The sequence below is a fragment of the Sesamum indicum genome, linkage group LG5 (assembly GCF_000512975.1).
Source record: "Sesamum indicum cultivar Zhongzhi No. 13 linkage group LG5, S_indicum_v1.0, whole genome shotgun sequence".
NCBI lineage: Eukaryota > Viridiplantae > Streptophyta > Magnoliopsida > Lamiales > Pedaliaceae > Sesamum > Sesamum indicum.
Genome location: NC_026149.1, coordinates 1,412,728 through 1,428,451, shown reverse-complemented (window position 1 = coordinate 1,428,451; position 15,724 = coordinate 1,412,728). Strand labels below are relative to the sequence as shown.

Sequence of the window (15,724 nt, the reverse complement as noted above, 5' to 3'; positions counted from 1 at the left end):
ACAAGTAAAAATATAATATTTTATAGGTATCCTAATATAAATCACACACACACAAATTGAGTCACAAGTGAAATTTTTTGAACTATGTAAATTTTGTAATTTGAAATTATTTTCATAATTTATGCGTACGTTTATAATCTGACTATAATCAGTTGTTTACATATGAAGACACATTATAACATGTAAGAAATTCAAAAATAATATTTCTAGAAACCTCAATTATCTAGAAATATTACAAAATCCAAATAGATGGGCCATAAACCAGGACAAACCAATATATGTATTGGGCTTGAGATTGAATTAAACTAATTTTCCAGAGTCCAATTCTTTTATCTATTTCAGCCCATATTTATTTGGTCAAGAGAGTTATGGATTTATGATATATCTAGGCCTGTATTTGTTTGGCCCATTCAGGCCGTTTCTGCTGTCGAATTCAATCTCCCTACAGCCTACAGCGGGGATTCGAATATTTAAACCTCAGACCACAGAGGCAGGACGAGACGAGGATAAGTGGGGCTCACATTAACAGAAATTCTTACCAGCCTTACAATGCAATGAAGCAGCGTCACAAATTAGCAGCATTCTGAAAATCTAAAGCTAAAATCAGAACCCAGAAAATCGAAGAAAACAAGCCTCACCACCATGGCTGCAGCGACAGCGACGACAGCAGCAGCCCACCTTCTCTTCACCACTTCCCAATCCATCTCTCGTTTCTCCCCTTTCCAAACACTCGCTTCCTGCCCAAATGGGTCCGGCGGGGTAGTCAGGCGGAGGCACATGGGGCCACGCGGAGGTGGAGTGCGGTGCATGGCTGTGGCGGCCGAGGCAGAGAGTAAGAAGAAGAGTGGCTACGAGATTGAGACACTAACTAACTGGCTATTGAAGCAAGAACAGGCGGGGACTATTGATGCTGAGCTTACTATAGTTATTTCCAGCATTTCCATGGCTTGCAAGCAGATAGCTTCCTTGGTTCAGAGGGCCAGCATTTCTAACCTCACTGGAATTCAGGGCGCTGTCAACGTTCAAGGAGAGGACCAGAAGAAGCTTGATGTTGTCTCCAACGAGGTTTGTCATACAGTTTATATACTTACCGCCCGTACCATGAATCGGGACTTATCTTGTTTGTTCTGATTGAATTCAAGTTCAGTTCTTAGTAAGAGGATGAAATAAGATAATAATATAGGCAAAATATGTACGCTTAGTTTGGAGATAAATATTTAGTGGTCGGCTTAGAATTTTGATTCTTAATTATGCAGTTTGCACTGTGCGGCTTTCTAATGAATTCTGAAGATATAAACTCTAGATGGATATAAGTATCTAACAGAGTAAAATTGCTAAAAGAAATGAATCAGATGATGAAGAATGGTCGTGAATATGTGGAACAGGTGTTCTCTAATTGCTTGAGATCAAGTGGAAGGACAGGGATCATAGCATCAGAAGAAGAGGATGTACCTGTGGCCGTGGAAGAGAGCTATTCCGGCAATTACATTGTCGTCTTTGATCCTCTTGATGGTTCATCTAACATCGATGCAGCTGTCTCTACCGGTTCCATATTTGGAATATACAGTCCAAACGATGAGTGCCTCGCTGACATTGGAGATGACGCTGAGGTAAGTTTCTAACACTTGACTTATACAAGCAGGATTTAGTGATGGAAAGTTAAAAGGTACAGCAAAATAAAAAGCAAACTGATATCTTGCCACGTATCTGATGCTAAGTTAGTTTGGAGCTTAAGATTGAAGCTGAACATTCCAAAAATTGAAGAATTTAATTTAATAGAAAACTTATGCTTTTGCAGCTTGGCAATGTGGAACAAAGGTGTGTTGTGAACGTGTGCCAGCCGGGAAATAACCTTCTTGCAGCAGGCTACTGCATGTACTCGAGCTCTGTGATCTTCGTGATCACCTTAGGCAAAGGTGTATTTGCCTTTACCTTGGATCCCATGTTTGGGGAATTCGTGCTTACTCAAGAAAATGTCCAGATACCTAAGGCAGGAAAGATTTATGCATTTAACGAAGGGAACTACCAGTTGTGGGACGACAAATTGAAGAAGTACATTGATGACCTGAAGGACCCTGGTCCTAGCGGCAAGCCTTATTCAGCCCGATACATCGGGAGTTTGGTTGGTGATTTTCATAGAACTCTGCTGTATGGTGGAATTTATGGATATCCAAGGGACAAAAAGAGCAAGAATGGGAAGTTGAGGCTCTTGTACGAGTGTGCACCGATGAGCTTCATAGTGGAACAAGCCGGTGGCAAAGGGTCTGATGGGCATCATAGAATTCTTGATATTCAGCCAACCGAGGTTAGTATTTCGTGATTGCTGCACTGTACATTGAAATAGATTTGGATTGTTCTGTGAACGACATTGGACTGTTGGATTCTGGATTGAGCTTCTACCTTTCTTCTCTTTCCGTGCAGATTCATCAGCGAGTTCCATTGTACATTGGAAGTGTGGAAGAGGTGGAGAAACTAGAGAAATATTTAGCTTAAAATATGGGAGCAACTGTGCATATGGTTACATATTTTTTTGAACACATACAATTGTTCTCTGTTGTTGATTAATCTTTCAAGAAGTGAAGTTTGTGGATTATCCTGTAAAAATTTTGGGAGGCCTTGAAAACATCCAAATTCCAGGTTCTGATTGTTCTTTCACTTGTTGACCACTGCCTTAACTAAATTTTAGTCCTTTATTATATTCCTAAACTCCAAAACTTGAAGTCAATTACCTCAAATTGTTGGTCTTGTATTGACTCAATTTCCGAGAGGCCAACATGGTGGGTAACGAGAAATTCTAACTCATATCAGATTTTATCGAACTTGCATTAATGATACTACAAGTTCAATATACTTGTCATATGATTGGTATATAATTAAAAAAAAAAAATGATCAATCATATAACAAGTATATCATACTTATTTTATAATTGATTTAGTTCAATTAAACCTAATTTAAATAAGAATTTTCGAAGGGCAATGGCCATGCACATTGGACACAAAAGGTTTGTTAAAATAAATCACTGAGCCTTCCTCTTCCAAGCAAATTACAGTCCACATGCCAATCTGTAATCTTTGTTTAAACTTTGAAGTGTGATATGGGTAAACCTAAAATTATTGCAAAAGGACAATTCTACTCCCATGAGGGCACAAAATTACAAGTGAACCAACAGGATCCGCGCCTTTTTATCGGGTCGGGTCATCATTATTTTATTACGCGACCTACTTTAACGACCTCAGAACCAAACACTGACAAGTATAGGATGGTCTTAGCTGGGGCCACCCAACAACCCTAACGATCTGCTTCTTTTCTCAAAACTCAATCACTAGTCTGGGAGATGTATCGACCTTTAATCGCTTGGAAGACCAGCTCGCTCGACCAAGAAGGTCGCGTAGATTTCGACCCGAATCAAAAGTGTGTGTTGTGTGTTCTTTATAGATACTGCATGCGCATGTGGCCTACACTGTTCCATTAATCAAGAAGACAAAAGGCAACAAAGACGTTATCGTTTTCTGTCCAAACAACTTTAGTTATTTAAATAAGTAAAGCTTACAAGTGACATTAAGAAGATAGTAGGAGTTAAATGTGCATGAGACGGATGACCAGAACTGCAAATTCAGAAAATAGGAGCATGATGCTAAAGAATCTCACACTATTTGATCCGAGTCAAATCTAGGCGACCTCCTTGGTCGAGCGGACTAATCTCCCAAGCTGTTCGAGGTCACTCCCAGACTAGTGATTGGGCCCTAAGAAAAGAAGCAGATCGTTAGGCTTGCTGGGATGCCCCCCAGCTAAGACCCTCCGATGCTTGTCAGTGTTTGGTTCTGAGGTCGAAATAGTAGGTCGCTTAGAAAGATAGCAAGCTAAAGCGACCTGAAAGTAAAATGTGGTCAAGACAACCTACCATGAATGCACTGACTGGGGGTATTTATAGAGAGAAACTGGGGGTCTGTTGACCCAATCTGTCGTTCCCCGTGTCAGGGGTCGTCGGGTCGGGTCGCGATCCGACCAGATCAAAAATGCGCGGATCCTGTTGGTAAACTTGTAATATTGTGCCTTATTAGGGGCAAAATTATCTTTTTCTGAGAAAATAGGGTCTTACCCATATCATTATTCCCCTACTTTTCCTAGTGTGAGTAGCACGCTAAGGAAAGTAGAAAAGTCTGTTGCTCTCAGTCTTTAAATCATCATTCTTTGAAGTGTACACAGACTCAGATCACATATCACAGCTACAGCTAAATCAGCTAAGGCAGGCTTCTCTGCAGGTCGGGTCGCTGATGCAGGGGGTTGATCGCTGCACATCTCAGATTAGAAAACTGAGGATTAGCAGAAGGCTTTGATGCCAATTGGGTCGATCAGACCCTAAATGGTAATCTTGCAACATTTCCTGAAGAACCCCCCATTTAAACATGAAGACGAGTTCGCGTCTCTAGTAGGCAAGATCGAGAAGATGGACGAAGATCGATCAGTTGATAGGCTTACTCTTTCATGTAGATCGCGGTCTTTCTCCAACACCGGGTCGCACCTTCTTCAGGTCGCGTATTTGATGTTTTTTTTCAAATGGCAAGACGAATGCATCTTTTTCAGATGGCATGTGTTGATGGTCTTTTTCAGTCGCGTTTGTTGATGGTCTTTTTCAGACACCGGATCACACCTTTTTCAGGTCGCATGTGTTGATGGTCTTTTTCAGACACCGAGGTCGCGCCTTCTTCAGGTCGCATGTTTGATGCCTCTTTTTTAGATGGCATGATGAATGCATTTTTTTCAGATTGTGTTGATGGTCTTTTTCAGACACCGAATCGCACCTTTTTAGGTCGCATGTGTTGATGGTTTTTTTCAGACACCGAGGTCGCGCCTTCTTCAGGTCGCATGTTTGATGCCTTTTTTTCAGATGGCATGACGAATGCATCTTTTTCAGATTGCATATGTTGATGGTCTTTTTCAGATACACGGGTCGCGGCTTTTTCAGGTCGCGTAGTTGATGGTCTTTTTCAGACACCGGGTCGTGTAATTGATGTTGCATCGCAACGTAAGGTACCACTGGAAAGCTATTTATTTCGCGCGAAAATTCATCGATGCAAATACTCCCGAACATGGTAATTTATACATGATCTATAATTTGTAACGTAAACACCATAATATCATTCCTGCAAAGCTAAAATCCGCTATTAAAATAATAGATGTTCAAGCATACCCACTTTTCCAAGTTGTTGCCCTTACTGAAAGCATCGTTCTCCCTTTATTCTATCAAGCTCTTATTCCTACTACTCGATGTCCTGGTTCACGATCTGCTCGGAGATATTCGATCTCACTTTCCTGCCTCGAACACAATCTCACCGAGGTATCTTTGTCGGATTAATCTTTCGATCTCATCCTACAGTTGGTAACAATCCTCCATGTCGTGTCCTCTATCTCTGGAATTTGCAGTATTCTGTGGAACCTCTTCTTTTGGATGTTCTAGCTCTATCAGGCCACTGTAGCAGACCGCTATCTTCAATCATCATCACGCTTGCTCTGGAGGTGACCAACGTTGCATACTAGTGGTACTTTGGCAGGAAAGGTTTCTCCTCATCTTACCTCCGCCTACCCCGACCTCGATCTCGATCTCCTTCCCATTCTCTGTCCTTGATTGCATTCATCTCCTCCTCGTTGATATACTTGTGGGCTAAGAGCATTAATTATTCTATATCTCCGGGAGGATCTCTAGCTAATGCCGATGCGAACGGTCCCTTCTTTAAACCATGTACTAATATGCTTGTCGTCATATCGATCCGCAGATCCTGCACCTCCAATGTCTCGTTATTGAATCTCCCTATAAAATTTTTAAGAGATTCATCACTTCCTTGCCGGATCGCAAATCAGTGGGTCGCTGATCTTTTTGATTTTTCTTTGCTGGATATATTAATATATTAAAAATTAAATATAAAAATATAAATAAAATAATATTTTATTGGTTAAAAAATATACTAGATGCACGCGGAGCACGTGGGGGGTATTTTGCTATATTTTTTACAGCACAAGGGATAAGTTGTTATTTTATTTTTTTTTACAGAATAAATTACAACACATGGGGCAAATTGCATTTTTTCTATTTTTATAATAATCAAAGACGCAAATATTTTACTAGTTGCTATATGGTTGTGATGAAGAATGAATCCATAGGAGGATGAAGTCGATATCCATATCAAATCTGAAGCAGACGACAACGGTTGGTATCAAAATTGGAGAGTTTGCTTAGAGCCGTCCACGAGATTTCTGGTGTTATGGGAAATGCATTTCGAAACTACAATTGTTGCAATGCTGTATGAGGTGGATGAGTTGAAATTTGTGGAAACAGCTCATATATGTATAGGGAATAATGCAAATAACCCTTCGTTGCGTGCTGGATCGCACCTCCAATGTATCAATTGCTCATACGATCCGATGGTCCCATTTGGCAAGCTGGTGAACCATTCTTGTGTCTTCCCTGTCAAAGTAGTCACAAACAACTTTGCGTTAATAGAATCTATTTGCCTATATAGATTCATTACCATTTCGAACGTAGTGATGTGCTCTCGTGGATCCTTCGACCCATCGTATTTAGGTAGGTTGGGTAATCGAAAGTTTGAACCAACAACTTCGGATAGAATTTCGTTAGTGAAGGGCGAGTTCATATTCCACCTCGCTTCTTCAGGTCGCTTCACTTCTTCAGGTCGTCTAGCTGTTGCTTCAAATTTTCTATCTACCTTCTTACGCTTTCCACTTCAGCTCTGGAGATCGTTGGCCGTCCTGTCTTATTGTTGCTAGATGCGGTAACTGATCTCTCTCACCCAGCTGGTTCCTGGCATTATTTCCTTATTCTTCCTCATGCGAACAGTTCCTTCTACTTGACCACCCACGATCACTTTCCTCCGCTCTCCCGTCAGTCTTCTCCTTGACGGTTCCCCAACAGCAGATAAATAGTGCTCATCCATGACATTCTTACTCGCTATCCCGATCATCCGCTGCTTCTCTCCATCGGTTATGATCCGGCTCAAATTCAGCGACCTCGAGATGCGTACTCGACACAGAAGCTAACCCCAGCAAGATCAGATTTTGGGTTCTTTGATAATAAAATACGAACTGCGAGCTCGTCGGGCACTCCCCGACAATGACCCTCCGACGCTCACAGTCATATTTTATTCTTAGGGAACCCAAAATCTGATCTTGCTGGGGTTAGCTTCTGTGTCGAGTACGCATCTCGAAGTCCTGAATTTGAGCCGGATCAGGTTAGATGCCACCTTCCCTTTTGTTCGTGCCTTGATGATTCTGACATGGCAAATTCTCCCTCAAACCAAATCCAAAAGGGGCTTTCCTCAAATTCCCACAGACGGCGCCAACTGATCCGGATCGAAATCTACGCGACCTCCTTGGTCAAGCGGACTGATCTCCCAAGCTGTTCGAGGTCGCTCATCTCCCAGACTAGTAATTGGGTCCTGAGAAAAGAAGCAGATCGTTAGGCTTGCTGGGGTGCCCCCCAACTAAGACCCTCCGATGCTTCAGTGTTTGGTTCTGAGGTCGAAATAGTAGGTCGCTTAGAAAGATAGCGAGCTAGAGTGACCTGAAAGTAAAATGTGGTCAAGACAACCTACCATGAATGCACTGACGGGGTATTTATAGAGAGAAACTGGGGGTCTGTTGACCCAATCCGCGCGTTCTACGTGTCTCTGGTCGTCGGGTCGGGTCGCGATCCGACCCGGTCAAAAGTGCGCAGATCCTGCTGGTAAACTTGTAATATTGTACCTTATCAGGGGCAAAATTGTTTTTTTTTGAGAAAATAGGGTCTTACCCATATCACTATTAAATTCCCTCAGCAACTGTGAAGAATATGCAAGACCTCAAGGTCGCGTCGCTATCTCACCAAGTCATGGCTAGGTCATCATCTCACCAGGTCATCGCTCTCTCACCAAGTCATCGCTATCTCACCAGGTCATCATCTCACTAGGTCATCGCTATCTCACCAGGGATCATTGCTATCTCAACAGGTCATCATCTATCTCACCAGCTCATCATCTATCTCACCAGCTCATCGCAGAACTGCAAATTCAGAAATGTTCTGCGAATTCAGAAAATAGGAGCATAATGCTAAAGAATCTCACACTATTAAATTCCCTCAGCATCTATGAAGAATATGCAAGACCTTGAGGTCGCATCACTATCTCACCAGGTCGCAATGTTATCTCACCAGGTTATGGCTAGGTCATCATCTCACCAGGTCATCGCTATCTCACCAGGTCATCGCTCTCTCACTAGGTCATCGCTATCTCACCAGGTCATCGCTATCTCACCAAGGGTCATCGCTCTCACCAGGGGTCTCACCAGGTCATCACTATCTCACCTGGGGTCATCATTTATCTCACCAGGTCATTGCTATCTCATCAGGTGATCGCTCTCATCAGGGGTCATCGCTATCTCACCAGGGGTCATCATCTATCTCACCAGGTCATTGTTATCTCACCAAGCTCACCAGGGGTCATCGCTATCTCACCAGGTCATTGCTAGGGGCCTTCTTTGTATTGTTTGTGTGGACAATTTTCGGGATTAGGCGGCCTGTGGTGCCAGAGGCCTTTGCTATGCAGCCTAAGGAATTGAAGCCCAACAAGTTCAATGGATCTGTATGAAAAAACATGGAAAATGATAAGAAGTAGGAGTTGAAGTTGCAGGTTATTCAAGGAACCAGAGCAAAGCAACCCTATCTACCAATACAAAATTTAGCAAGGAATTAGAAACTAATAGTTTGCAGCTATTGGGCAAAGTGATCATGGTCGATACCAGCAGTAATGCGAAGAAAAGCGAATCAAGCCTCATTACTGGTGATCATCATGGAACGAGAGCAGACCATCCCCTCAGGCTTATTCTACAGACACTGCAGTCAAAAGCAATGGCTGGAACATTTCATCGATCATACCCTTCTGTCAAGTTTTCTAATGCAGAATTAAGAGAGGCTCATGCATGTTGACTTCTAATACATGAAATGAGGCTCGAAAACACTAATAACTCTAAGGAACATTAAGAGAAAAAACTCCATGTCAATCAGGAAGGATTCCAGGGTAAAGAAACCACGACAAAACATGCACTACGATTGTTTCTCCGAGTGCATATTGGCCATATCAGAAGGAGCTACAAAGCAGTGACCATTTGAATAATTCGTGCAGATTTCCGTTGAGCAAGGAATTTGTTGGGAACGATGTTATAACATTCATGAACGAGAATAAGGTAGGCCAGAGCCAGAGGTAGGTAATCTGGTTCAATGTCAACGGGTTAGAGTGAAAAATAATCCCAAAGGATTGATGAATGGCTTGATAACACCCTTTACAATTCAACTCATTACTGTAGATTATTAGAAATATGAATGAATAATAGTTAAACTGAGCAACTAACCAAAGTTGGGCTCACACACTTCCCGAGCGGCCCAGATATAGATACAACCTGGGCCTTTACCCCAAATTTTACCGGGTCAAGAAAACTAACCGGCCCGACTAAAACTTCACAGTTCACACAGACAGACAACACACACACGCACACATAAAAGCAGAAGAAAAGGATAAACCATTAAACCCTGGAGTGGGGAAATGGCAACGCTTCATCTCCTTCCCCATCCCCATTCTCACTCTTTTCCCCTTCACTCGCACGCCAACCTCAATTTCTCCTCCAACTACCCCATTTTCACTCTCTTAACTCAAACTTGTCACAAATTGCCACCCCCCAGATGCTCCACTACCGACGACGCCCCCTCCACCACTACCCCCCGCCGCCGAGGCCGGAAAAAGTCCACCTCTTCACCAACATCGGCCCCGAAAAGATCAAAGCGCCCCACTAAAAGAGCTGAACCATCAAATTCCCAGAATGAAGCTGTAATATTTAAAGAAAGCGACCATGTCGAGGAGCTCTTTGATTTCGACGACGGTATCGAATTTCCGTACGAAGACCCGCCTTTAGTGTGCTGCTTCGGGGCTGTTCAGAAGGAGTTTTTGCCTACAGTGAGAGTAGCGCCGGAGCAGATGCACCCAGATATTTACTCTCAGTGGAAAATGCTTCAGTGGAATCCGCCGGAGTTCGTGCGAGCTCCCGGTGGCCCACCTTCCAATGTGGCGATTTCCCACGTGAGGCTTGGTGGGCGGGCGGCATTTATTGGGAAAGTTGGGAATGATGAGTTTGGTGAGGAATTGGTGTTGATGATGAATAAGGAGAAGGTGCAAACACGGGGGGTGAAGTTTGACGATTATGTCCGAACTGCGTGCAGTTATATGAAGATTAACCTCGGGGATGGGAAAATGTGGGCGGAGAAGGTTAAGGAATGTGCAGAGGATTCTATGCTTGGGTCTGAGTTGAATCTCTCTGTCCTCAAAGAGGTACAAAAATTGTGATATGGAAATTTCTGTTTTATTGTTTATACTTCTGTGGTCGGCTTAGACAAAGATTTCGAGTTTAATTTTGTATTGTGCATCCTATAGTAGGATAAGTTAAGCTGCTGATGATTTGCTTATATCCCTAGGTCTATGTTGAATACTATCCCTATTACATTGATAAAGATACAATCTTTTAGTTGGGAGTATATTACTATATGACAAGAGTCAGCTGTTGAAGATTGTGATAGCATATTGGAGTCAGGATAAGCATTGCTGAATTTGAAGAGATTTATGGATCTAAATTTCATGAATTTCACTTTCTCAAGTAGCAGATTCACACTTAGTTTACTTCAACCAGGCAATGATCTTCTGTAAGTTGCTCCAGAGCACAAGGTCAGCCGTTCCCTTATGCTAGGATGGAAAAAATTGAATGCAACAACTGAACTATTTACAAACATTGCGTGGAGATGTATGTTGAATGCCTGTAACATGACTCTAAAGTCACTGAATTAACTGTCTTTTTCTTGATTGCTCTTTGCAGGCCAGAATTTTTCACTTTAATTCTGAAGTTCTGACATCAACTTCTATGCGTTCAACTCTTTTCAAAGCTCTTGCATGGTCTAAAAAGTTTGGTGGTCTTGTATTTTTTGACTTGAACCTACCATTGCCATTATGGAAATCACGTGATGAGACGAGGGAAGTGATCAAGGAAGCCTGGGAACAAGCAGACATCATTGAGGTCACAAAGCAAGAATTAGAATTTCTTTTAGATGAAGAATATTACGAAAGAAGAAGAAACTATAGGCCTCAATATTATGCTGAGAGTTATGAGCAAACCAAGAACCGAAGAGATTATTATCACTATGCTCGTGAGGAAATCTTGCCACTGTGGCATGATCAGCTAAAATTCTTGTTTGTCACAGATGGAACACTTCGAATACACTATTACTCCCCCTCTTTTGATGGTGTGGTGGTCGGCACCGAAGATGTACTCATAACACCATTTACGTGTGATAGGACCGGTTCTGGTGATGCTGTTGTGGCTGGAATCATGCGGAAGCTGACCACACAACCTGAAATGTTTGACAATCAAGATCTGTTAGAGAGGCAACTTCGGTTTGCGATTGCAGCAGGGATAATATCACAGTGGACGATAGGTGCTGTACGAGGTTTTCCCACGGAAAGTGCTGCACAGAATCTAAAAGAACAGGTGTATGTACCATCAATGTGGTAGGTTGAACAGAAGCCAAATCTTAAGACATAATACCAATGCTGTTAGTTTCATATGATTATTTGGCATTCTTCTATACTAAAGTATTGATGAATACGGATGAAGGTGATTACCGGGGGCAATGCTTCTGACGCCTTCATGTAGATGTTCGGGGCTTATACTTTTCTGTGTACTTTTTATTCTGTGATTCGCAGGCAGTTGTAGATTATGTTGAGCATCTTGTAAAACTAGTATCCAGAATAATAATTGTTATACGAAGTACTCTCTTCCTCTGTCTCTGAGTGACTCTTGGCCTCCTGGGCTCTTCTGTTCATTTTCGCTTGTTTAACACCCTTGTGTATCAGCATTGTTTCACGTTCCACTTGTGATTCTTGCCGTGGTACCTGCTTCAAGGGACTCCACCCCTCCTTTGCCTACTATATTCCCTGCCATTCACGTTAATTTTAGTGGTGGACAAACATTTAATATATTTTTCCTTTGCCTAATTCTGTTCCCTGACCCTTCCGTTAATGTTAATGTTGGGCATGCATTTACTTCCTTTACCTTCCCTTGTACGAATTAGATGTTTGAAGCATTGGAAAAACTAAGTACAGTTGAGAAGAAAACAATCTCATAAATTTGCAACAACATTCCGAGTGAATCAAAGCAGAAGCATTTTTTGAAACATGTGAGAAATTTTCCCTTTATGGTGGTTCTGTTCACAATAATAACAAATCTGCGTAATAATAGCCTGTTGTGTTGAGCAATGATCAAAGCCTAATGACGGAAATATGAACAATTGAATCAAATAATCTCTACTTCCCTGAACTATGCACTTATTCGGTTTCGTGTTGTGGTTATCCATAAAATTAACCACCTCTCCCAGCTCAACCAATTGTACACCATAGCAAGCAAACTTCTTCACAGAATCACAATGTTCCACCGAGAAAGCTCTTTGATCCCGTTTGCTGCTTGTTTTCTGGAGAGTGAGAATCCCGCTTCTTCAGGCATCCTCTATCCAGCTGCTGCTAGAGCAATGCACAGGCCGTTGTCAACTTTACAATTCTGGTTTCTGATTTAAGCCGCTAAAAAAGAAAATAAGCTATCTTTGTGGTGTAGCTGTGGGAGCAGGTCTTGGATCAAGTTGCTGTTGCTTCTCGGATTTGTTACAAAGACAACCAGGAAAGGGGTTCGCGTAGAAATTCTCCTCTAGTCTTGGGAGTCCTCCTGCCTGTCTAAGAGATGGTGCTCCGGTTCTGTTAGCGTGTAATCTCTTCACCTCTTCAGTGAAATCCGTCCAAGAAATAGACCCATTTTCCAATAAATCTATCAGTTTTACTAAATTGAATCTGAAACAAGAAAAAACAATGAAAGATTTAGTTTAACTCCACATGTACATATTAAGTGAAGAAGGACAAAGTTGAGAGCAATGAAAGAACCTGTCAGGGTTTATCGTTCTCTTAAATCCTTCAAACTTCCTGTGCCCCTGCACGGCCTTTGCCATATTCCCATCATACGTGTAAACGAATACATCACTTTCCAATGCTATGATGTAGTCCAATGCTGCAAGACGATTCTGATAAGGCTTGAAGGGTTCTAACTCTTCTGGTGTCGCAAGTGTTGAGTGTGTGAAAACATTTGGATACTCAGCTCTGAATGCATCCATAGTATTGTTACCATAAATTTCTCCTGCCACAATGTATATTCTTGTTGAACTAGGATAACCCATGGCCTTGAGAAATAATGCTGCCTCCCTAGGAGACATCGGACAGCCACCTTGCCTTCTTTTTTCTTCGCTGTCGATCTCCTTCTCTTTCCAATGCTTAACGTCGTACCTCATGATACGAAGCTCCTCAGCCTCACGTGCTGTCAAATTATGGCTGCAGCCAGTGAATGCTAGCATGTCTTTCTCATACCTGATGAGAAAGGAGTCAGTTTACAGTTGCAGGGTAACAACACTAACACAAACAATTGTGTGAGATTATTACCTCAAGTGAAGAGCAACATATGGTTCATTGTCATCTCTCAGTCTGTTAACCAATTTCATTCCTAGCTCCTCAATCTCTGGCGTATAACGAAGAGCCTCATAGTTTGCACGGCACCTAAGCCTCTGGATAGAGGGCGCCAACCCATTATTTGCGAGCCGTGAGTCTGTATGGGTAAACAAGATTACTTTGCGCTTTTTAAGCAGAGACAGAATCTCTCCTCTATAATAGCCAGCCTGCATACCAAGATAATCTAATCAAGCAACATTCTTGTGAAAAAAAGAGAACTGCATATGTTTTAGTTGTCATAGTTCTAGACCTTAGACCAAGAGACTGGTGCTTTGTTCACGGGTTTCACTCTTTTATACTCTGCTGGCAACTTTTCGACAATCTCTACATCATCTTTCAAAACTTCGATAAAATGCCTCCAATCGAAAATATCCTTAAAGCCACTGTTTGAAAATGAGGTAACCTGCTCATAAGAGATCATGGAAAGGTACAGGAAATTTTTCTCGACATGGAGACAATAGTGAAGAACAATACCTAGGATCTGTCCAAAAGCTCGAGTGATCAAGGGAAGGAATCACAAGAGTTGCATTCATAATCTTTGCTACTGCAACCATATCACATATCTGATGACATTCCAAATCCAAGCACAGAGTTGTCAGAAACACAGTATTAAATTCTTCAGTTGAAAGGACAAAAAATGAGAGATAATTATCTAAAATGATTAACTTACTCCTGTTCTCATTTGATTCAATCCCCCGTTAGCATGAACAAGAATATAACCGTTCGTTGCTGACCCCGTCCCTGAAAGAATTTCAAGCGTTTGATTAGTACTTCGATTCAATCATAATCCCTTCATAACAAGGACAAGGTCATTCTTGATCATATTACCAAACAAATTTTAATAAGGAAAACGGTAAACTTTGACATACTTGTGCGATTTCTTGGCCGAGAAATGCATTGGTAAAAGTTATCACTATTTGGTTTCGTCCATATTTCTGGTACCTGTAGAAAATAGCAGAGGAAACATTACAAGGTATTTGGGGTAAATGTTGGCAACTTTTACTTTAAATGTAGAAACAAAAAGCCTAAAAAATGAGTCACGTATTTTTCCAAAAAAGAATTGTCCACAACTGTCAAAAGAGTACTTTTGAAAAGAGAAAATTCAGGGAAATCATGGCTGCTATTGATCCAGGAAGAACAACAGTAAAGGGTTGGACTTCGGGTTCAGGAAAAAGTGGGCAACGGTCAATTAATCATTAGAATTCTACATAGATAGTAATAGTAATTCCCTGTCAATTAACGACAACTTAGGAAACTTCTCTCCTCCAATTTGTCGCCACCCCCTAACGAAAATCGACCAACACATTCTCCCAGCCCTCACTCTTTATTGAATATTTTCAAAGTAAAATACCTGACTAAAATCATGACTAAATCCCAGAAAAGAAATGGAAGGTTTTCAGGAAATCCTTGGACTTTAATTAATGTCGCCCAGAAAATCAATCAATAAATGCCAGGTGTCGAAACCATATATATATATATATATATATAGTAAAATGTGAAGTCCAAAATCAGAGAACATTATTAGCATACATACATTGATTCCTTAAAACAACTTCTTTAGAATCCAACCTGAAAAAAGGATTAAAATTTGGTAATTAATTAACTCACCGGAAATTCCTTCATCTGCCGTTTCTGGACAGCAGAACTAGAAGATGGCTCCGGGTCAAGAACTGCCTTCTGAGCATTGGACGAAGGATCATTCTTGAAATTCTGAATAATCACAATCTCTTTCTCCGTCCTCACAAAATTCCCGATGCCGACCCCAGGGGTGCCCCCGCCGCCGCCCCCCATCAAGAAGAAAAACTTGAAAAAAGCCGAGAACACCACCATCATCAGAAGTATTGCAAGAACCGCACGGCCCATATGCTTCCTTGGAGTCGAAGAATACAAAAATCCCCGCACACTGAACACGCATTCCTCCACGTGTAAAACCCAATTCTCAGGCACCCTTTTACGTATCAAAAAGTAGCGTATCACCGGAAGGTGGTGGCAATGGTGGTGGAGGTGCGAACTGCTCTGTTGGTAAACCCCACCATTACTATTACCATCATACGAAGCCTCCGAATCCGCCCCGCTCTTCACATGATCCAAAACG

General features: G+C 41.8%; 3 protein-coding genes across 3 annotated transcripts; 2 read left to right on the top strand and 1 right to left on the bottom strand.

Annotated features, from left to right (window-relative positions):
* Positions 503–2,655, top strand: LOC105161570 (fructose-1,6-bisphosphatase, chloroplastic). The gene is made up of 4 exons (XM_011079302.2): positions 503–1,065; positions 1,386–1,610; positions 1,799–2,305; positions 2,422–2,655. The coding sequence occupies exons 1-4, from the start codon at positions 643–645 to the stop codon at positions 2,491–2,493; spliced, it is 1,227 nt and encodes a 408-aa protein (XP_011077604.1). The 5' UTR covers positions 503–642; the 3' UTR covers positions 2,494–2,655.
* Positions 9,553–11,872, top strand: LOC105161569 (fructokinase-like 1, chloroplastic). The gene is made up of 2 exons (XM_011079301.2): positions 9,553–10,368; positions 10,907–11,872. The coding sequence occupies exons 1-2, from the start codon at positions 9,589–9,591 to the stop codon at positions 11,597–11,599; spliced, it is 1,473 nt and encodes a 490-aa protein (XP_011077603.1). The 5' UTR covers positions 9,553–9,588; the 3' UTR covers positions 11,600–11,872.
* On the bottom strand, positions 11,671–15,720 carry LOC105161623 (uncharacterized protein At1g04910-like; the record flags this gene model as incomplete). Its single annotated transcript, XM_020693888.1, has 8 exons — positions 11,671–12,924; positions 13,015–13,491; positions 13,564–13,796; positions 13,880–14,012; positions 14,104–14,192; positions 14,300–14,370; positions 14,499–14,571; positions 15,238–15,720. Coding segments are annotated over 8 exons (1,806 nt in total), but the record flags the coding sequence as incomplete, so codon positions are not given.

Bases quoted from the DNA above. Each gene is read 5' to 3' on its own strand.
- LOC105161570 (XM_011079302.2), top strand. From the start codon at position 643: ATGGCTGCAGCGACAGCGACGACAGCAGCAGCCCACCTTCTCTTCACC. The intron at 1,066-1,385 runs GTTTGTCATACA...TATGTGGAACAG, and splicing joins TTGATGTTGTCTCCAACGAG to GTGTTCTCTAATTGCTTGAG. The intron at 2,306-2,421 runs GTTAGTATTTCG...CTTTCCGTGCAG, and splicing joins TTGATATTCAGCCAACCGAG to ATTCATCAGCGAGTTCCATT.
- LOC105161569 (XM_011079301.2), top strand. From the start codon at position 9,589: ATGGCAACGCTTCATCTCCTTCCCCATCCCCATTCTCACTCTTTTCCC. The intron at 10,369-10,906 runs GTACAAAAATTG...TGCTCTTTGCAG, and splicing joins ATCTCTCTGTCCTCAAAGAG to GCCAGAATTTTTCACTTTAA.